This window comes from Monodon monoceros, unplaced genomic scaffold (assembly GCF_005190385.1).
Source record: "Monodon monoceros isolate NGI ecotype Baffin Bay Population unplaced genomic scaffold, NGI_Narwhal_1 Super_Scaffold_10, whole genome shotgun sequence".
Lineage (NCBI taxonomy): Eukaryota > Metazoa > Chordata > Mammalia > Artiodactyla > Monodontidae > Monodon > Monodon monoceros.
Window position 1 is genome coordinate 13,492,442 of NW_021703766.1, and position 22,258 is coordinate 13,514,699.

General features: G+C 52.9%; 1 protein-coding gene and 1 non-coding gene across 3 annotated transcripts in view; both read right to left on the reverse strand.

The window, feature by feature from the left end:
- The window catches only part of VAC14 (VAC14 component of PIKFYVE complex), a 97,683-nt gene that overhangs the window by 62,126 nt on the left and 13,299 nt on the right, over window positions 1-22,258 (reverse strand). The window contains exons 4-12 of one of the 2 annotated variants that reach the window (XM_029208119.1): window positions 21,961-22,023; window positions 21,314-21,421; window positions 20,650-20,759; window positions 20,256-20,362; window positions 19,124-19,258; window positions 18,506-18,658; window positions 12,417-12,480; window positions 4,705-4,849; window positions 4,411-4,476 (exon numbers count right to left, since the gene is read on the reverse strand). In XM_029208119.1, the coding sequence (XP_029063952.1) occupies window positions 4,411-4,476; window positions 4,705-4,849; window positions 12,417-12,480; window positions 18,506-18,658; window positions 19,124-19,258; window positions 20,256-20,362; window positions 20,650-20,759; window positions 21,314-21,421; window positions 21,961-22,023 (951 nt within the window). The remainder of the gene's footprint in view (window positions 1-4,410; window positions 4,477-4,704; window positions 4,850-12,416; window positions 12,481-18,505; window positions 18,659-19,123; window positions 19,259-20,255; window positions 20,363-20,649; window positions 20,760-21,313; window positions 21,422-21,960; window positions 22,024-22,258) is intronic. The other variant, XM_029208127.1, reaches the window with a different exon arrangement.
- TRNAG-GCC lies at window positions 17,447-17,517 on the reverse strand. The gene has a single exon. It is a non-coding gene; the product is annotated as a tRNA-Gly (tRNA).

Consider the following 22,258-nt stretch of genomic DNA (forward strand, 5'->3'; position numbering starts at 1 on the left):
ATTTTAAATACTGAAAGTAAACTTCATAATGAATAAGACCTACAAAAAAGACCTCGAAGCTTTACAAGATGACTCAAATGGGGACAAGCCCTGCTCCTGGGCAGAAGAGTTCAACAGAGTGAAATGCCAATTTCCCCTGAAGAACTTGGGGTGATGCACAGGTTGTTAGGAAGGGCCAGGATCGGACCAGGAGTTTTACTCTGTCCCTTTAAACAGTGGTCTATGAGGCATGTCCAGACATCATGGCCCTTTGCGCAGGCTGGAGCGGTTAGGCTCTTGCCCATGGTCCATGGTGAGGAGGGGTTAGAGCTCCTGTGATTCGAGCTCAGGTCTGGTGGCTGGCTGTCTGGGATGCTACATTCCCTTGGAGGGGCACCAGACATCCTTCCAGGTCTCTTCTGAGACTGAGACTTTTTATTTTTAATTCTACATATTTCTTTCTTTAAAATAGATTTTATTTTTTTGAGAAGTTTTAGGTTCACAGCAATACTGAGCAGAAGGTACAGAGATTTCCCACATACCTCCTGCCCCTGCATGCGCACAGCCTCCCCCTTATCAGTCTTCCTCACCAAGGCAGAGCATCTGTTACGATCGATGAACCTACGCTGACACATCAATATCCCCCGAAGTCCATAGCTGACATGAGGGTCCACTCATGGTGTTGTACATTCTGTGGGTTTGGACACATGTATAATGACACGTACCCACCATTACCCCCTGAGGATTTTTTTTTTTTTTTGGCTGTGCCGCATGGCATCTTAGTTCCCTGACCAGGGATTGAACCCACAGCCCCTGCAGTGGAAGCGAGGAGTCTTAGGCACTGGACCGCCAGGGAAGTCCTCCCCCACCCGCTGAGGATTTTAAATCCAGGTCAGGAGGCAAGTTGTGCTTGAGAGTAAGATGAGGGTGAGGAATCACCGAGCCACCCCTCTCCCCACCCCCTTGCAACTGAGCCAGCCGCACCCCCAGGAACATGGAGAAGACCTGTCCTCTGGGGGCTCACGGGCAGAGCCCGCCCCGGCAGCTGCAGGCTCGGGAGGCAGCCGACAACTGGCATCTTCCGGGCAGGGGAAGAAGCAGCCCCACCTCCCACCAGGGTCCAGCAGGAAGCTCTGTGCACGTGCCATGCATTCTGCGCTGTTGAATCGGGGTTGCATTTTCACTTAAAAACAAGTCATTGGATCTCCAGCTAATGGGAGGATTTCTACTCCAGTGCCAAGAATATTAATTTGACACCTGCAAATTCTTTCTGACAAAAGGGATTTTCAGATAAAGTCTGCAAGGAGCAGGCGGTACTGAGGAAACAGCCGCTTCTCCTGAATAAGGTAAAGCAGAGACAACCTGAGGATGCCAGACGGGTGTGGATGGACTACCAAGCTGCCACTGGGGCGGGGGGAAGGGTGTGGACTACCAAGCTGCCACTGGAGCAGGGGGAAGGGGAGGCGGACAGAGAAACAACGGCACACAAGACACCCCAGTGAGGCCACGTGCCAAGGGGACTGTGGAACATGGTGGTGGGGGGCAGAGCTAGGTCTCTAAGGCTCTGCCCCTCCCTGTGCCCAGCTCTTGCATCATTAACACCTGGGTACACTCTGTCCCCCGGGGGCCAGTGGCTCTCACCAAGGGTGATGGGCACGTGGGTGTATCACAATCATCCTGGGAGAGAAAAATATTTGCAACATACATGATAAATGGAATGTCCCCGATATACAAAGAGCTCCTGTAAATCAATAAGAAAAGCGGACAAAGGGTCAGGGGGCTGAGGGAGAACATTTTCAGAATACACACACCCCTCTCCACACCAGACTGAGAGAACTCTTCTCAAGAACTTGTGGAACAAGAGAAAAAGGTATATGGGGATGACGATATGACTAAACACGAGCTGGGGTTCTGATGTGGGCGGTCAGGGCCGCAGGTGGTGAAACACGGGCATGGTGGTTAAGCGACTAAGAGGATGGGCTTTGGAGTCAAACAGATCCGGTTCTGAGTTTGGCTCCACCACTCCCTGGCTGTGTGCAGCTTAACCTCACCTCGCTCGGCCATGTTTTCTGAACTGTAAAATGAAATGATAACAGTATTTCCCCCACAGAACTGTTGAACCTTCTCTAGATACAACAGCTAAGGGGTCTAAGCACAGTTCCTGGCACTGTAACGACCTCACACAAGTCAGCTGTTACAAATGGGCTAAACTGTGCCTTGAGGCCCCAGGCTGGATGTACGGCCCTGCGTAGGGTGGGCCACAGTTACATTCCATCAGCGAGGGGGCTCTGTGAAGCCCTCCCTAGGAAGGGGCCCCTCCCCACCAATCTGACTGTGGTCCAACTTGACTAGATGGCCTTTCAGGGTCTTGCACCCCAGGGAGCTCCAATCTGAGATCAGGGCTGTACCTGGAAGTATTGGGATATTCTCACAGACAGCACTTCCTAGATACCCTGGAAAGGAAGCTCACTTCAGAAGAGGGACTTTGTCTTTCCACTGCCAAGTACACTGTACCCTCTCAAGGTCACCAGATTCGGCGGGGGACATTTGGGGACGTGATTCTGGTGAAGAACCAGGATGCGGCAAAACCACAACTCGCTACTGATACTGAGGTCCCTAAATCCCTCCCCTGGAGAGATGGGAAAGCAGGGACGTTCACGGCTGTTAGAGGAGCACCCTCCCACCTCACCCCACTCCGGTCACTGTCCCCAGGAGCAGCTGCAATCCCCTCCCCACCGGAGGCCCACAAGATGGGCCCCAAAGCCCCACAACACCTGGCACTTCAGCAAATCGAGCTCCCACAGCCGCAACCTGAACAGAGCTGTTTCATGGACTGCGTCTCCTCCGGCTCCCTTCAAATGCACACGCACGCAAAGAACGATCGCGAGCAAAGAAGGCTGGATGGGCTTAAACGACTCCATTTAAAGGACTGAAAACTCAGCTGCTTCCACTGCAGTACTCGGGAAGGAACCAATCAGCAAAGCTATTCTCTCCCTTTTTGTATTGAAATGAGGGCCGTGACTGTGCAGTGAGTCAGTCCTAACTCAGGCAGAACTGGGCCACGTCCACCTGGGCCTCACACTGCAGCGGTCGTGGGGGAAAAAGGGGGTGGTGGCGTGTGTGTGCACAAGCGTGTGTGTGGTGGACAGGCAGGAGGGGACACGGGCAGACTCCCAGACCACCTGCTTTGAGTTTTCTGGAAGTGCAGAGTCCCTGAGAGGACCTAGAGGTGGACACCTGCCTGTCTGCATCTCTCTTCAGCTCAGGTTCAGGGAAGTAAAGTCAGGCTGCAGGACAGCCGCCCTGGGCTCCACACAAGCCTGGTACTAGCCCGGGAAGGACCAAGGTGCCTCCTGCCACGGGAAGTCATGAGCCACGTCCCTCTCCCTCTTTCTCCCACCGCGCCAGCCCGTCTGCTCTTCGTTCCCGCTGGGCAGCTGGGAGGTCTGCAGGTGCGCGCGAGCCTGCTGCCTCACCGAGCCCACAGCTGCCCGGAGCCCCGAGGAGGGAAGAAGAGGGGAGGGAGGTGCGGGTCAAGGCGCGGGCCGCCAGCGGCCAACACAGAGCCTGGAGCTGGTACTGGCGGAGGGAAGGGATGCTACCCCGGCAAATGGCAACACCCAACTACAAATCCTGCCCCTTGGCTGGGAAGCAGGGGAGTCCTGGTGAGGAAGTCCACGGAACAGAACGCTGCTGGGAATGGCGTGGGGAGAGGTGCGGCTGGAGGAGCCCCTCCCCCACATGGCCAGATGCAGGGTCCTGCTCCCCCTGCCCCACTCTGAGACACCCCCCCCCACCTGGGGTTACTCCTGCTGCCTGGGACGGGGCCAGCCTCTCCCTTTAACTTTCGGTGACCCCAATAAACGCAAAGCTTCAGGGTCCGATTTCAAACTAGAGGTCAAAATGGAGTCCAGCTGAAATGAATCACAACTGACGCTCCTTGAGTGCTTAGTGGGTGCCCAGCACAGCACCCGGCATTTTTCGTGGGTCATTTCGTTCTCACAACCCCGTGTGCTGTTACTACCCCGTCGGACAGAGAAGGAATCTGAGGTGCGGAGCCGGGCAGTGACTTGCCCAAGTTTGGGCAGCTAGGTGGGATGGACCTTGTCCTTGGGCTCCCCATCACCACTCTCCACGGCCTTCCAGGGACAAGGAGCTCCCCGCCGGACTGGTTTCCTCGCCAGTGCCCTGACCCAGCGCTCTCTTCAGAAGGGCCCACAAAGACAGCGTCCTTATTCCCAAAGCTGAGGGCAGTAAACAGCTTTTCCCTTAATGGATGCACCTCACCAGGTAGGAGGAATAGGGTGATTTCAGGGGTGTTGATTTATGAGAACAACAACAACAACAAAATGAGCACCCCTCAGCTACACAATCCCATCAAAAGGAGAGGCTGGCAGCCGGGGCACAGAGGAGGGGGCACTGGTGACCTACCTCGTCGGATTCATCTGATAACGTCTGGAGTAGGGTAGGGAAGAGGCTGTCTGTGTGCCGGAACATCTGGAGAGAGCAGAGAAGCAGGGATCCACGTGAGCTCCCCCACTGCAGGGAACACCTCCCAAACCCCCCTCAAGACACCGAGGGCTCCTCAGGCATCTGCCACCTCTCTCCTGGTCACGGTTTCTCCAGAACTGCAACGACCAAAATCCTACCAAGCACGGGCAGGCCCTCAAACTCCACCCAGAAGCAGCCGCCTGGCTTGCAGGGCTGAGGGGCCCGGGGGCTCACCTTCCGGGGGGTCTTGATGTAGAGGTGGTAGAGCCACTTGAGGACAGCGATCCTGGTCATCATCCCGATGGCCATGTTGCTGAGGTGGCAGCTCAGAACCTGCACAATCCCGTCGAGGTGGAGGGTGACGGGGGCCCTTTCAGTGCTGTGGGTGAGACCAGGAAGGAGCCAGGTTGAAGCCCATCAGGCTCCCGCCCCTAGAGCTGCAGACGCACCCTGGCCCCACACACTGAGAAACGCACGCTCAGCCCGCTGTCCTGGGGCAGTGGCAGAGGGCACACACCGCGCAAAGCGCTCAGAGGGCCCCTCTCCCTCCGCTCCCCTCCTCCGTCTCCAAGGTAGGAGCTCCAACAACCACGTCTGGGGAGGAAAGCCGTTCTGCCGGGCAGCCACCCGCTTCCCCTTTTTCTCTTTCCAGCACTAGCAGGCTTGTACCAGAGAAAACCTCTCTGATATCAAAGAGCTCTGCCCTAGCAGACCTCATGGTTGAAAGACTGTTTAGCGCCCTTAGGGCATTACGTCCAGACCCTTTGTTGATAAAACAAAACCACCATGTCCAGAGAGTCCAGGGGATGACCCCGGTAACACCCCTTAAATCCAACAGGTCCTTCACCAGGCACCCAAAGAACACTTCTCCCGTGAGGACAGGGATCGTGGCTCTTCACCTCGTCACACTCCAGGGCACTCAGCACCACGTCTGACCTGGTTGAGAGGCCTTGAGAGCTGCCTGTGAAGCTGTAACATTCTTGTTTGAGTCGGGGAAGAGGTGACACAGCCTCAGCCTACAGAATGGAGCTTGTTCAGAATGCCTTTGCTCCAGTGGGGCACAGGCTCCCCGCTTCCCTGGCCCAAAGCCCTGCTGGTCTCCAGGCAGAGAAAAGTCCCGCCAAGCAGCCCCAGGAAGGTTGGGTGCTGCTGGGACACTGACACTTAGCCCTCTGCCCAAAGCACGGTGTCCAGGCATTGGCCAGGGTTGTCGGGGATGGGGACGGCAAGGACAGAGGGCCTTAGGATGTCAGGCAGGGGCTCCTTTCCCCTCCGACGCAGGACACTATCGCTCGCCTGTAAAAAACGGCCTTTCATGGTATTTCCAGGCTGCTCAATTATTCATTTGCATCAGGAACTCGATGCCTGTGCTTTCCCAATTCGCCTGCAGACTTCCTGAAGCTCATCTGAAGTGAATTCCTACCGGGCATGATCTTAGCTCTGTTAAGTGCTAAACGGAGCTGCTGTTTAATACTGTTTGATGATTCCCCATGGTGCTCGTTTCGGGGGTGCAAGTGGGCACTTCTATCCTCTGGTGGTTAGAGGGGCTGGGCGTGTGAGTGACGCGACCCAGCAGACCTGAGCCTCTGGGTGGGGCTGCCACTGAGATCTCCCCAAGAGCCATATGTCTGGAAGTTCTGGGGTCTTTGGTAGCCTAAGACAGATGGGGAAACTCCCCCACAGACAGACAAGTCCAGGGTGGCAAATGCAGCCTCCCGGACAATCTCTTAATCTCTCTCACACTCACTGTCCAACAGAAACATAATGCGAGTCACATATAGAATTTTATGCTTTTCGGTTTTATATTAAAAAGTAGAAAGAAAACAGGTGAAATTAATTTTAATGATATATTGTAATTAACCCAATATACCCCAAATGTCACTTCAACACAGAATCAATATAAATATCAATATATAGATTAGTAATAAAGCACATTATATTCTTTTTATGTCCAGAGTCTTTTAAACTCAGTGTGTCTTTCATGCCCTCAGCACCCTCAGCTCAGATGGACCACGGCGCACACACTGGGCAGCACATGTGGCAGGCTCTGCAGGGGCAGGCTGGCAGGCCATCCCAGGGCTTCCCAAGCATTTTCTTTTCTTCTCTGACAATTTCCTAGACACTCCTCTCCCTCCTCCGATGGCCAGGATTTACTGTCTAATCTCCAAGTTCCTCTTTTCCCCATAGCACTGGCCTCCTACTGAGCACCTTCTGGGGTGCTCTGTAAGCTCTTCTCCTTGGGTGGGCAGGAACTTGGAGATTAGTGTCTCCATGGCTGGAGACACTTCAGATGCCTACCTGCAGCCCAAGGCCTAAACAAAGCGAGCTCGGAAAGCAGTGGGGAATGAACGGAAGCCCCTTCCCTGCCTGCTCTCTCCTGACCCCCTGAACCCAAGGTCTGCAGTGAGTCCCTTTCCACAGCAGGAGCTGCCACATGGGGCCCAGGGTGCCATGAGTGCCCCATGTCTGGCAGGTCGCTGCCACATTCTTAGCTGAAACAGCCCTCAGGAGGGAGGCCTGGGGGACTCAGGGCTGCACTGATCTAGCACAGCTGTGTCCTGCTGGTGGGGAGGAAGGCAGTGCCAAACCCAGCTCCCCCATCCACCCTGCAGTTCAGGCCCAGTGGGGTGTATGAACCTTGCTGGGGTAGTGGAGACAAGATGACACACGGCTCTGATAACAGTGATGACGGCGATGGTACTCAAAACGATGATTACTCATGTTCTGCATAAATACTCTGTGCGAGGCATCATGCTGAGCTCTGTACCTGCACAGCCGATTCACTTCCCTCAAGGGCCCTATGCCAGCAGCAATGCTGTTCCCATTCTGGAGACGAGGGAATCAGAGCACAGAGACGTTAAGTAACCTCTCCACGTTACACAGCTGGGGAGTGGCGGAGCTGGCAACTTGAACGCGAGCATCCGAGTCCAGAGTGGCCTCACCCACTGCATGGCACTGGCTCCTAATGGGCCGCACTCAAGAGAGTCCACGGCAGCACCATTTCCGCGCGAGAGAGGACACTGGGGAAGCCTGGTGCTGATCTGTGTTTGGAGTGGGGGGCGCTCCAAATCCAAGTGGCCCAAATAGGATCCCAAGATGCCAAGGATAGACAGTCGCTCGGCCAGCCGGGCTCCTTAACTCACAGTGGTCCCGAGATGCTCCTGGCCAGCTGAGCATCTCTACTGAGGGCAGAAATCGATGCCCGTTATGGCATCTCCCTCAGGTGGCGCTCTGTTGGGGCCAAATAACAAAGGAAGGATTTCACGGAGCTGGTGCATAAACTGGCAGCACTGTGTGTGCTAACAGTCTCCGACTTTCCCCACAGCAGCCCTCCCCAGACACGGGTACCTTTGGACTGATGGTGAGGCAGGGGTCAGCTTCAAACAACCAAGAACTTCATGGCTGAAAGAGGTCCCATGGTTCATGTAGACCATGCACAGATGCACAGATGGTCAAAGTCCTTTGATGCACAGATGAGGCAGTATGGGGCCTGTCCGAGGCCATGAGTCATGGAGAACTCACTTCCTCAGCTGGAGACGCTCTCCCTGGCTCCCACTTCCCTTGGCTGGCTGGAGGTGAAGGCCATGGGAAGCAGGCACGGCCCAGGGCACCAGGGAAAGGGAGGATAGATGATCCTGCCCGCCTCTGAGGGGACAGCTCTCAGCTGCTACGCCGGGTGGGCTGTGTGTGCTGGGCTCCGCGCGTGCTCAGTGGGAAGCCAGGACTCTGGAACCTGGGCCCCTCCTAGAGCGGGCACGCTGCACCCTGTGCTCAGCTCCTGAGCTGCTGGGCTGGAGCCGGAGGTGCGCTCCCTCCACCCTGGTTTACTTTACCCAGAAAGAACAGAACGGAGCTCACTCACAGTTTAAAACACATTTCTGCACCGGTTCCAAAATGTCTAGACTAGTCACTCTTGAGGGCTTTTGAGTTATTTCAAAGTGTCTCCAAAACTCCATTTTCACGGAGCATTTTCTCATAAAGCATCTCATAATGAAGGTCTTACAAGTATATGTACTACGACTTCTAAATGAATGGTGCTACTGTGGCTATTAAAATATTGATTTATTGAATACGACTTCTGATACTTCTAATACATCGTGATAAAATCCAGCGCTTCTCTCTGGGAAGCAGCACTTTATTTCTGTAATGTCTAACCCTTGATGGCACTCATATGTTACGGCTCTAATCAAATTAGAACAAAGGTAAATCTAAAAGGGAACTGTTGCTGAATTCAAAGTTGTTTTTTATAAAAGATCTTTACTAATTCTTTCAATCAGCAGGTGCTATAAGTTGGGAAGCACTGATTTCTAGATCTTTCTGCTTGCCTTATGCAGCCAGCTATACCAGAAGACCCGTACTAAATGTCCCCGATGACACTGGTCCTCAGCGAGGCCCAGGGCTTCAGAGTAGAAGCTTGTGCCCATGGCAATGCCTGTCTGGGGCTCCTGTATCAGGTCACAGGCCAACATGCAAAGCTCCAGCAACTCTCCAACTGTGACTAATGAAGCTGAAATGCGTGGGCCTGGGGGTCAGACAGACTTAGTAGCCTGAATTCCAAGCTCGTCACTAGCTAGCTGAACAACTTTGGGCAAGAAGTTAACCTCTCTGGGCCTGTATCCTCACTTGTAAAATGGGGATAATGACAAGGTTCTTGTAATAATAATTGTAGCTGAAGTGTGTAAAGTGCTTTCTGTGGGCGAGGCACCATTCTGTGCTCTTTACATGCTTTAACTCCTTTAAGCTCCATATACCACTACAGGATGAGCAGATCATCACACCCAGTTTACAGATGAGGAAACGGAGGCAGGGAGAGGTTAAGCTGCTTGCCCAGGGCCACACCGCCAGGCATGGTGAAGTCAGGATGTGCGCTCAGGCAGTGGGATTCCACGGCTCAGAGGATTCACGGTGATGAAGAACGTGCCTGGTGCACATAGCAGCATTAGACAGGGAGAGAAGGAAGGGGAGGGACAGAGAGAAAGAGGTGTATACTATTCTTCCTTAACCCTTCCCTCAGCTGCAAGCACGCTGCCTCCATCCCTCTTCCCGTCCTCCTAGGGAGTCCGGTTTCCAGCTCTGTATGCATTTCTCATACTCCTGGAGGGTGGAGGAACCCAGCCTCCGGTACCTGGAGCCCTTCCTCACTACGATGACCTCGTAGCCCCTGCTCATTCAGATGGCTCTCCCCTGTGGCTATTGTTCACCCGGGGCCGCCTGGGGCTTTCCCAGCATCTTGGGACAGAGGGGACGTGAGGAGGAAGAAGAGGCTTATGCTCTTGGGTTGTCAGTTACTCTCCCTGTGTTTAGGGCCAAGTGAGGATTTAGAGATTAAAAAAAAAAGTCTGGGGTGCAAGAATTGGCTTCGAGGAGATCCCTGAACCCCTGAAAGTGTATTTAGAGTTTTGTGAATAAGGGAGAAGGCCCAGAGCTTTCATCAGATTGAGTGTCACCTCGCTGACCGTGTTCTGCCAGGGGGGGATGCTTCTCTGCCATGGGAGGGGACCCCAATTGGGCTGCTGCCCTAGGCTGGCCTGAACTTAGTAAAAGTGGCACCCGCGGGCAGTGCCCTGGGCGAGCGGCGCATCTGGAAAACCACAGGGTGGGTTATGTTTCTCGGTGTCCCTGGAAGATGCCATCTTGCCCAAGCTCAGTCCCCCTCTGGCAGCACCAACTGGTGGAAGTAGGCACCCCACCCTCCTGTCCTCAGCTGCCGTCTCCAGTGGGTGGGGGGCCGGGCTCAGGTTCCACGACTCTGAAGGCCGCCCTCCTCTCTGGCATAGCTAGTGACTCAGATCGGCAGCTGCCGCGAGGAAACCTCCGTTGGAGGGAAACAAAGCACTAGATAATTTGTTCTCATTCGGTCTTTTAACTTCAAAGACAGGACTGGTGTTCGCTGCTGAACAATGGGTATAAATCAAGGCACTGGTCCCAGCCAGGGGGCTCCCGGCTGCAGCGCAGGGACCAAGGCCTCCTTCAGGGGAACGGGCCACCGCCTCCCACGTGAGGGAGGTCTCTGCTCCTCCTGGACCTCCCCAGCCCCCAAGGAGCATGATCATCCCCTCCCTGTGGCCTAGATTAGGGACAAGTCTGCAAGAGGCCCTTCTGTTGCCAGTTTTGGCCCCCTCCCTCACCGATCCTCCCCGGCGCCGCCAGAGGGGCTTCTAAACCACAGGTCTGCCCCCCTCACTCCCAGGGCCCTCAGAACTAAAGCGATTCCTCTACAGGACAGGCCAGTCCCCCTGCATCTCCATCCAGACCTCTCCCCCGAGTTCTGGAATCCAATATCCAAACCTGCTTCCTTAAACGCTCCTGGGGGATGCTCAGAGCCGCCTGGAACCCAGCTCTCGATGGGCCCACTCACACACCCGTTCCTCCTTCCGCCCCTGCTTGGGAAATGATACCACGATGCCCTGATCTGGCTCAAGCCCCAAATCTAGAAGTTCTTCTTTCCCTCATTTTCCTCCTCTCATGCCATCCCATCCCTCGGCAATTCCTGTCAATTCTACCTTCAAAACAGATCTCAAATCTATCAACTTCCTCCACATTCTGCCACCTCTTTAGTCTGAGCCTCTATCCCATCTGACCGGGATGTGGCGGTGGCCCCCTGACCGGTCTGCACCCACCCGAGTCCCTCCTAAATCCATTCTCCACACAACAGCCCCGACCTCCTGTCCCTCCTCAGCCCTAAAGTGGAGATAATGCTACTACTGACCCCACGGGATTTAAACGTCAGCAAAACCTAACGACGCAACACAAAGCGTTGGGCACAGCCGGGCCCCGGAAGCCCTCCCGGAGCGTTCATGGTTGTCAGCCAGTGTTCCAGCGAGCCTCAGCTGGGGCGCCAACGCTTGCCCCCAACACCGTCTGAGCCCTCAGCAAAACCACCACTACCCTTACTTCTCTGCCTCCCCAGTGGAGAACCTCAAGATCAGGGACCACATTCAGGGGCCGTATCTTTATCTTGGAACCTGCAGGGCTGAACACAGGCTCTGGACGTGTGTGATGACTGGCTAAAAACACATAAATGAACAGTGTTTATTGGCTTGCTTGAACAATGTGGGAGAGGTCTTAGGAACAGTCCACATTTATAGTCAGTACTCACTTTGAAAACACCCACAAGGTCCTTAGAGATAAGAATAAAGAAATGATATAAAAGGAGAAAAGATCCTAAGGGTCTGAGGAGAAGAGAGTCTCTTGGGGTTGAGTGTATATTTTCTCTTCATGAGTGACCCGTTCCCCCAGGGTCCACATTCAATGTTGAATTCAGAGGGAAGAAACCCCTTATAGGAGAACCTCCATCTATTCCAACCCCACAGCCAATCCTTCCCAAGGAAAAAGTGACGTGGGGCAAGTCCAGGGGACGCAGACAGGGACAGAATGGTGATGATTCCCTCCCAGGGGAATGTCATCATCCTGCAGAGCATGGCGGGGGCTGGCAAGGAAGAGGATTACGTCGCTGCACCATTACAGCCTGCACTGCCCCCATGTGGAAGGCTGCACCATTACAGCCGACCTGGCACCGGGGAAAGGACAGCTCTTGCATCCCAGCCTATGCACCCTCCCTGCCTGTGCTCTGGACTCTCCTTGAACGGCATTTCCCTGCTCAGTCTCATCAGCCTCGTGTTATCCTGGACAAGCGAAAGGTGCTGGGCAAAGGCATCTGCAAGCGTCTCCCTGTGGTCATCATGCATTAGCTACACCCTTACAACTTGTATTTACTCACCTCAAACAGCTTCTAATCCCTCCCAAGAGGCCATGTGTCCATCAGAACCGGGTTGGGTGGGCTTTATTAATATCCTTCGGACTCCCTCATCAGGCACTTCCTGTGTCCCACAAGTAGCGGCCCCAAGCAAAGTCTGCCTCAGGGCTTTGCTGCAGTCTCCTGCACCCAGAGAAGATGGAGGCTGCTCACTTTCGACAAACAGCTCTGGCCAGAACAAACCACTTACCTGGCTGGAGTGAAGACACTGAGGCCGCTACTGAAGCTGGAGTCACAAGAACCATCGGGCCCTCCTGGAGAAAGAAAGGGGAACAAGGCATCATGAGAAAGGCTGTTGGAGTCTTCCAAATGAACAAGACCCCTGTCACAAGGACACACAGACCCTCTAGTCCCCCACACCTTGTTTCTGGCTCTTGGAAAGGGATTTAACTCTGGAGCCCTGAAGACCCAATGCCTATTCGTTCCCCAAAGCTTTTGGACAGTACCCATGCTTGTAGGTGTTTAGGCACAGTGACCTCTCAAGGAGGGGCTCTCCAGGGCTGAACATATCTGGGAAATCTCAGAAGCTGTCGCTGGTTCAAGGACCATGGATGTTAAAAGTGACTTCTGGAACACTCAACATCATAAGCCATCAGGGAAATGTAAATCAAAAGCCCAATGAGATACCATTTCACACCCACCAGGTGGCTAAAACAAAAAAGACAGATATTAGCAAGTGAGAGTGAGAATGTGGAGAAGCTGGAACCCTTGTACATTGCTGGTGGGAATGTGAAATGGTGCAGCTGCTTTGGAAAACAGTCTGGCAGCTCCTCAAAAGGCTCCAAACAGTTAGTTACCATATGGCCCAGCCAGTCCACTCCTAGAGACATGAAAACTTACGTCCACATCAAAAACTTGTACACCATGCTCATAGCAGCACTATTCACAACAGCCATAAAGTGGAAACAATCCAAATGTCTATCAAATGAATGGATAAACAAAATGTGTTGGAGCCCATACAATGGACTATTATTTGGCAATAAAAAGGAAGTACTGATCATGCTACATGGATGAATCTTGAAAACATTATGCTAAATGAAAGAAAGCAGTCACAAAGGATCACATATTTTGATCCCATTTATATGAAATGTCTAGAATAGGCAGATCTATATAGACAGAAAGTAGATTAGAGGTTGCTGAGGACTAGAGGAGACAAGGGTGTGATGGCCATTTTCATAAATTTAAAAAAAAAAACCTTTTAGATTTACAGAAAAGTTGCAAAAATAGTATAGAATTCTCAATATTCTTCATCTAGCTGCCCCTAATATTAGTATTGTACAAACCCATAGCTCAATTATCAAACAGGAAAGTAGCATTGATACAGTTTTACTAACTAAACTACAGACCTAATCCAATTTCACCACTCATGTCCTTTGTTCCAGGATCAAATCCGGAACCCTGCATTGCATTTAGTTCTCCTGTCTCCTTGGTCCCCTCCAATCTGTGATAGTTCCTCAGTCTTTCCATATCTTTCATGAACATGCTTTTGAAACCCTTGGTCAGTTACTCTGTAGAACATCTCTCCATTTGGGCCTGTCTCATGTTTTCTCATGACTAGGCTAAGGCTATGCATTTTTGGAAAAATGCTTCTGAAGTGATCTGCCTTCTCAGTACATCAAATCAGGGGTACATGATGTCTATCTTTCTCTTTACTGGTGACGTTAACCCTACTACCCAATTTACGGTAGTGCCTACCAGGTTTCTCCCCTGTAAAGTTACCGTTTTTCTTTTTGTAATGAATAAATATCTTGCAGAAGATACTTAAGATTAGACAAATATCCAGTTTTTTCCCCTCAAACATTCCCCCACTGTTTTTATCATCCATCAGTGGATGTTGCCTACAATTAGTACTATGGAGTTTGACTAATGGTGATTTTCTATATTCCTCTTTCCTTCTACATTTATTAACTGGAATTCTTCTATATAGAAGAACTGTTCCTTCTCCGTCATTTACCTATCTATTCATCCATCCATCCATTCATTCATTTATATCATCACTGACCCATACATATTTATTTTATTCTGTGGGTTACACATTAAAACTATCATTATTTATATTGTTTTTCAAATGGTACCAGCCCTGGCCTCCTAAAAGTTTTAAATTATACAAGTAACACATAGTTTTACACTAAAAATTCCTAACACAACAAGGCAAAGCCCCCTTCTCTCTCATTTATTTATTTATTTGGCTGTGTTGGGTCTTTGTTGCTGCACGCGGGCTTTCTCTAGTTGTGGCGATCGGGGTCTACTCTTAGTTGCGGTGCGCGGGCTTCTCATTGCAGTGGCTTCTCTTGTTGCAGAGCACAGGCTCTAGGCGTGCAGGCTTCAGTAGTTGTGGCACGTGGGCTCAGTAGTTGTGGCTCATGGGCTCTAGAGCGCAGGCTCAGTAGTTGTGGCGCACGGGCTTAGTCGCTCCGTGGCATGTGGGATCTTCCCGGACAAGGGCTCGAACCCGTGTCCCCTGCGTTGGCAGGTGGATTCTTAACCACTGTGCCACCAGGGAAGTCCCCGCCTTCTCTCTTTAACCTTCAATCTTACTTTATGGGCAGGTAACTCACTAATTTACTGGTTAGGCAAAGGTCCCTCTCGTCTTTTCCCAGTCTTACTTTTTGTTTTGTAAACATAAATGGGATCAGAGTCTATCTTCTGCAACTTGCTTTTTTCACTTCCTACTGTGTCTTCAAGCTGCGCCACTCCAGTTGTAGACTATGGATGTCCGAAGTCCCCCAGTAAAGGGGGCCTTGAGTTCCACGCTGAACAGAAAAGCTCTGAGCTGCCGCCTGTCCCCTCTGGTCCCAGAGGCCCTCTGTGGGACAGGGCACAGCCCAGAGCGGGCAGGAGTAGCTGTGGGCGCCAGCTGGGCCTGCTGAGCTGCCTGCCGTCCACCTGAACAGGCCTGGGGAAAGGTGAGGAGGATATGTGGGGTAGCCTGGGTGGGCCGGCTGGGAGCAGCAGCTGGGGCTCCCTGCCACTGGTGGCCTCCCTCTCTCCTGCCTTTTGGAAACACACGCATTTATAGATGAAATGATAGGATGTCAGGAACCGGCTTCAAATTGACTTCGATTATTTCCTAATTTTCACTCTTAGATCTCACCTGTGCTTCCTTCCACATGGGTGTGGGCACTTCTCCAGGATCCATTAGAGGGGGCTGCTGCGGGGGAGGGTCAGGCACCTGCTGCTTTAATAGCTGTCGCCAAGCTGCCCTTTAGGAATGTTCTCCTGAGCAGTCATCCCCCGCACCCGCCCGAAGCCTCACACTGGGATATTAGTAATCTTTCAAGTGTTTGCCAAGTTGATGCGTAAAAATGAGACACTGTTTTGCTCTGCAATTCTGGGATACCCAGGCAAGCTGAGCATCTTTGGTTGCCCTTTTGTATCAATTCCCAGACTCAGGAGCCCCTGGGCCTGGGTCTGAGCCTGGCTTTCCAACTCATTCACTGTGTGACCTTTGTCAGGTCACTTGCCTTTGCCCCCATTTCCTCACCTGTATAATGTGCTAACGCCACTGCCTGCACCAGAGGCTTGTTAGGACAGTAAAGGAGCCTAACACTTGTTAAGATGAAAAACCTGACCCACATTTATATTTATTTCCTAAGGATAAATTCTTAAATGTTATGATACACACTGCCAAATGTATCTACCAGACAACGTATTTAATGTATTTACTCTCCACCTTTCAGTAGGAACGTCTGTTTTTTCCAAAATCTCTCCAGGGAATGTGTATTTCTCTTATAACCAGAGTTAAAAATGAGGGTGGGGTTAGGGGAGAGTGGAAGCGAAGGAGAAAGAAAAGATCCAGTTCAAATAACCTCCACGAAGCCCGGCCTGCTGCCCCCAGTCCTCTGTGACCACATCCGCTGTCACACGATCACTCATCTGAGGATCTGTCCCTGAACTCCTTGCAGGCAGGTCCTGGGTCTGATTCACTTACATGTGCAGTGTCCAAAGAGGGTGCTGATACACGCAGTCCCATCAAAGCTTTGCAAATGGGTGGATTCCATTTCATGCTCACCCACGGAGGTCACCAGTCTTCCATTGGAAACCGTGTTTATAGATCTGCTCCTCACCACATGAAGTTCCACCCCTGACCCTCTCCGATCCCTCACTTGGGACCCATCAGGGGCCCATTACCACCTGGGCAAAGCTGATGATAAAAGACACAGGAGCAAAAGCCCTGCCCCTGACAACCTTGCTAAGTAGTGGGTCTCATTATAAACAGACATTAAAACAACTTGACACTAAAGCACCTGTTATTGGGAGTGTGTGGCCTATGCCGTGTGCTAAGAGCTTTACATGCAAAAATCTCCGAAACTCACAACCACACATAGGTTCGGTGTTGCCCTATTCAATGAATAAGGAATCTGAGGCATAGAAAGGCCAAGTGGCTTGTCCAAGGGCAACAGATATGAAGTCAGCGGGGCCAGGATGCACAGGCGGGCAGTTCTGACTGTGGACTCCAGTTTGTGACACCTGAGATAATCAGGGAACGTCATGGAGGGGAACTGGGAGGATGCATCAAACGCCTAGGAACTCAGAATCGGAGAAAGGATACTGCACTGTGGACCCCCCAAGCAGCAGGGCAAAGGGGGAGCCAGAGCAAGTGGAGGGGGCTGGGAGCAGTGTGACACGAACAAGGGCCTGCCCTGCCTGAAGCCTCGTGGTGAGGGGAGAGGGAGAAGCACGTGCATGTGCAAGCGTGTGTGTGCGTGTGCTCACGTGCAGAGGGCCTGGCTGACGGGCCTCACTGTGGGGCTTGCCCGGAGGTGTGCAGTGGAGAACGCGGTGTGCTGTGGGACACACAACGCAGGCTGAGTCGGGGACAGGGGCACTAGAGGAGGGAAACCAGACAGGAGGTTCCTGCCTTTGCCAGGCTGGAAGAGTGGCACAGAGTCAGAGTGAGAGTAAGCAGGAGGGCTGGATGAACGCGTGGATTGAGTAACTAAATCCTGACTCTCTTGGATTGCTGGTACCTTCGTAAAGTGGTGGTTAGTTACAAGCTGAGCGCGTCTGGAGTGGATGTGGAGCCCCAGAGTTAGCTGCGGCCATCTCTGGCAACTACTATAAAGTGAGCTCTGCATCTGCTGAAGTGCTGTTTATGAGGCAGTAAAACCTGAAAGCAAGCTGCCTGAATGTATCCTGATTTAGGATAAGATTCTCCTGAGCCGGGAGCTGTTTTTAGGAATGTTTAGGAAAACTGTCTAAATAAAAGGTTAAACGAGCTGCATTGGCCGGGAATCGAACCCGGGCCTCCCGCGTGGCAGGCGAGAATTCTACCACTGAACCACCAATGCTCCAGCTGAATGCTGCTCTGCCCACAGCTGTTTTGCTGCTCTGGCGCACAGTGGCACTGGCACGGCTGTAACCTGATACCTCAGATGGTCCAGCATGGAATGCTGCTCCATTCTGCCGGCCAAATCCATGGGAGGAGGCCCATGGGGCACACATGCCTGACATTCTGCTCCGATGAAAGGCAACAGGGGAAAAGGCTTCAGAAATTCTTTTGGCTTCTGGGGGGCAGGTTCCAGGCCGCAGTCTGTTAGCCTTAAAGATCGGAGTAGTTTCTGCATCAATTTACTCTTTGGCTGACTCTGGAAAGGAGAACATCACTCCAGAGCTGATTGGTGACATCTCAGTGACAACAGAGGCCCAAGAGATTAGAAAAGTCTAGAGTTCTAGAAAACATTTAGAGTCAAACTCCAGACTCCAATCGGCATAAAAGTGGTTTTCTTCATGTTAAGGATAAACAAGACGTTAATGTTAAAGGAGTTTGAAGGAGAGCAGAATTCCCAAGGACCAAATAAACCACAGCTGGAGCTTCCTTAACCCTCCCACCCTGAGAATGACTGGCACAGGAAAGGCAGCCAGCTTCCGAGTCACTGGATGTCTACCGCCAAGACTCAAGTGAACCCTGCAGACTGTACTCCTGCCATGCTCCAAACCTTTCTACATCGACTATAGCTGAAGCCAGAAAAAGAGTAAAGAAAGCATTAATGCTCTTTGAGGCAGAAAGGGTGAAGAGCTATGGGTTCTGGAGGCAGACTGCCAGGGTTCAAAGCTGCCAGACCGCCAGATCCTGGCGGTGGTACTTATCTTCCCTGCGCCCATCTGTAGAATGAAGGTAACAGCAGTTCCCACCTCACTGGGCTGTTATTGGAATCAGGAGTTAAGATATGGAAAGCAGCCCTGGTTGGCTGAGTGAGGCCCCAGGTCAGGTTGTACAACCTCTGGGTCCCCACGGCCCTCCCTGGCAGGTGAGGGCAGGAGGCAGAGAGCACTTACCACTGGCTGTTCCCTCCTGCTTTGCCAACGAGTCATCAGGGTTGGGTCCTGCCTGCTTCTGAACCACTGGCTTGGGCTCGTCAGGCTCGTCGTCCTCGGGGGTGACCAGCTTCATCAGGCTCTGGTTGCACACGTTGGCCACCTCCTTGATGCCTGAGTCCACTGATGTAAGGAGCAGCCTGATCCAGGGGTATGTTAGTGGGCAGACAGGTAGGCTGAACTGAGTCCCTGTTCTCCCTGCCATGCTGGGGTCCCCGCAAGATGCTCCTATGTCTCCTCACAGGGGCCCTTCCTGGTGGACCTCTCATCAACAGGATTTCTTCCACCCAATGCGGGGCAGTGTGAGCTCAAAGACTTGGCACCTTGGGACCTGCGAGAGCCTCTCCAGATCTGTAAGTAACCAGGTGAGGTTTGGGGATGGCAGCATTAGCGCCACATCCCTAGTGCTGCCCTGGCTCTCCCTGTCCATGTTCAGCTCCACCTCTTGCTGCTTTGATGCCTGGGGAAATGTGGAGGTATGATGGATCCTAAGGGAGCCCCCATCCCCCACTCCAGGGTCCTGCAACTTTATGGCCCCCTTTGGGGCGGCTTGTTTCCTCTCTCCAGAGTGAAGGATACTCTTCTTGCGGTCATCGTAGGCCAGGCAGGGCAAGACAGCGGTCAGGATCCCAGAGGAGTAGGGCAGCATCACCCGGCCGGCCAGCTGGATGAACTCCCGCATCCAGCACATGGCTGTCAGCTGGATCAGGTCGTCTGGAAGGAGAATTGGTGGGTTCCAGGGGGTCCGCATGAGCAGCCAGAGCGCCCCTCCCATTGACCATGTCCACAAATGGGACTGGAGAACTGGAGGGCACCTGAGGGCTGGCACAGCTTCGAGCCTCACGAATACTCTCGCCCTTGCTTTTTCCTTCCAAAGGAATATACAGGTACCAGGTTGACATGGAATTACAACCCTGTGGCTGATTGTAAGAGTAGCCACAATTCTCTATCCCCCCTGTGTCCACTCCCCTGTAATGGGGCTCTGTGGCTTCTCTCATCAAGAGCTGGAGTTTACTTCCCCCGTCCCGGTATCTGGGCCAGCCCTGCTATTTTGTCCAAGAGAAGGTGGTAGAAATGATGGTGTGCCTGGTTCAAGCCTAGGCCTTAGAGGCCTTGCTCACGTCTATCATGCCTCTCGGAATCCACTGATGCCACGTGAATGCACCTGGGCTAACCCACTGGATGATGAGACACCTGGAACGACTGTTCCTGTTGCCACGCGTGACAGCTGGCAACAGCCAGACATGAGTGACACCACTGACCATGAGTAACACCTCAGCCGACCCTCCAGTTGACTGTAGGCACATGACTGAGCCCAGTCGAGCCTGGCCCAGGGGAGCAGGGCCACCCAGCTGACCCGAAGACTCAGGACAATACCAAGGGACTGCTATGTGAAGTAACTGCATTTTGTGGTGGCTTGATACTCAGTAGAAGCAAAGAGATACACGACCCCAATCTCCAAGCATTTCAATCACAGTGCTAATGGCAAGCTTGCCAGCAAGAAGGCCTCCAGATCTGACTCCCCTCTAGGGTCAGACCAAGTGAAAGGGCCTCCATGTTGACAGAATCAGAATCTCTCCCACAAGGACCCACCACTCCAGGACCCACTGTCACACTGATTCACACTCCCACGAGGACTCTCTCTGAGATGGGGAGACAGAAAGGTGCTTCAGAGGAGGTGGTGGTGGCCTTGGGGCCTTTGCACGCTCACCCGTGGTCTGGCAGTGGATCACCAGGATGTTGGCCATCTCAGCAAACTTAACACTGGAGGGGTTCTTTTTAATTTCCTTCAAGAATTCTCCAAGGACCACCTCACACCTACCAATGAGCAAAGGAGAAAGGAGACAGCTCATGCAGCCAGAGCCAGAGGAGCCTCCACCAGTGGTGCCATTTCTGCTGTGCTCTGTGGGACACACTTGTCAGATGGACATTTTTCCGAGGCTGGGGGTGGATGATCTCCTAGCTCCTCAAAGCAGGAAGCACACGAGCCAGGAAGAGGACGGTGAATTTCGTGCTCTCCTGCCGCCGCCTGTCTGTTGGCTGTGGGGTACGCGTACATGCCGAGGGGCCCCTGCAGCCGCCTGCCCCTCTCCTCCTCCACTCACATTTTCCGAATCTCTTTGCCGTTGTCGCCCAGGATCTGGAAGAGTCCATCCAGGATCTCCGGCAAATAATCCAGCAGGTTAATGTCTGGCACGGACTCCAGAACCAGGATCTGCCCCAGGGGAGGAAACCATCAGGGAAAGTCACCAGCCAGAGAACCTGCATCTCCTCGCCCATCCTCCGGACTGCCCAGCAAGAAGGGGCCCTGCTGAGGCACCTTTTCACGGCACTGCGGGTGTCCCACGGGGGAGCGGGTGCTAGTAGCTGTTGTTTCTGTTCAATGGGCAGGGAAACGGCAATTTAACCCCAGGGCAGTTCAGATGCCCGGGGGCGGGGCGGGGGGTGCGGGAGGGAACCCATGGGAAAGGTGGGCAAGGCTAGAAGAGGTGTGACAGCTGGAGGAGCACAGCTGGCTTCAAAGGTAAATCTGGGTGTTTCCGGAGACAAGGAAGGAACCACATCCTCTTCAGAGGCAAACGTGATGGGCTTTGGGGGCAAAGCTGAATACATGTGTTTTCGGATTATCTGGTGTCATTGGCTCCTAGAGGGATAACAGTGAGGCATCCCTGCAGCCACAGGAAGTGCCCAGGTGAGCCAGAGAGCAGACCTCACTCAACTAGAGGCTCCTTACAGCTGGAGAAGGAGTGTCGCGGGGCCGGACCTTACCCAGGAGATGATGAACTGCCGGGCATACTGGTTGTTGGAATAAATCCTCTCCCGCAACAAGGGGATGAAGCCCACCAGGTCGAACTTGTTGCTCTCCGTCACGATGTCCTGTGGGTCAAAGGCATGAGAGCTGCCTGCTGGGGGCGGGGGCTGCCTGACCTGGCTGAATCCCCGGCCCGGGCTGGCTCCAGGGGTCAGGCGGACACAGAGGAAGATGACGGAGCCTGAGTCAGGCAGGAGAGGGCCCCGGAGCATCCCTCCTCACACAGGCCGAAGGACCAGCAGAAAGGATGCACTGAAAGCAGGAATCAAGGTCGAGAGAACTAATCAAAAGGCAAAACCCTGCATCTCTGTGGTCTGGCTCGAATGCCCTGGTGAGCTGAGCATAAACTGCCCCTGTCACTGGGGGCAGGGTGGGGTCAGCATGAGGGGACATTAGGGGGACAGAATGGTTCTGTATTTTGATCCTGCTGTTGACGTAACTCTATACTCTCATCATAGAGCTGTACACTATTCCATTAACTGCATGTAAATGAAAAAAAATTTTTTTAATTACGAAGAGCATCCCAATGATAGAATTTATAAGCTGTACAGACAGATGGAGGAAACAGCTGCTAAAAATAAGAGTGGGGACCAAGTACAAGTACCTTTAAGAGGCGGTCTAGGAGCTCAGAGCCGCTCTTCACATTGGGGTCTGGGTCAGCAGCCAACTATGAGAGAGACAGAGGTGGAGAGAGGGTCACTGTCAATATATAAGACAAGGAATCCACTGAAGTCCAACAGCAAAGGCCTTGGGGCAGCCTGAACATCACATAGGCACCTCTCTCAGTGCACAGATGCAAGACAGGCAGGGGAGGCAAGGGGGTAAAGCAGAACTTGGCAATGCTGCCGAGATGTGGCAGACCCCCGTTCTGCTCAGGGACCGCTGGGACCTGCTGCCACCAG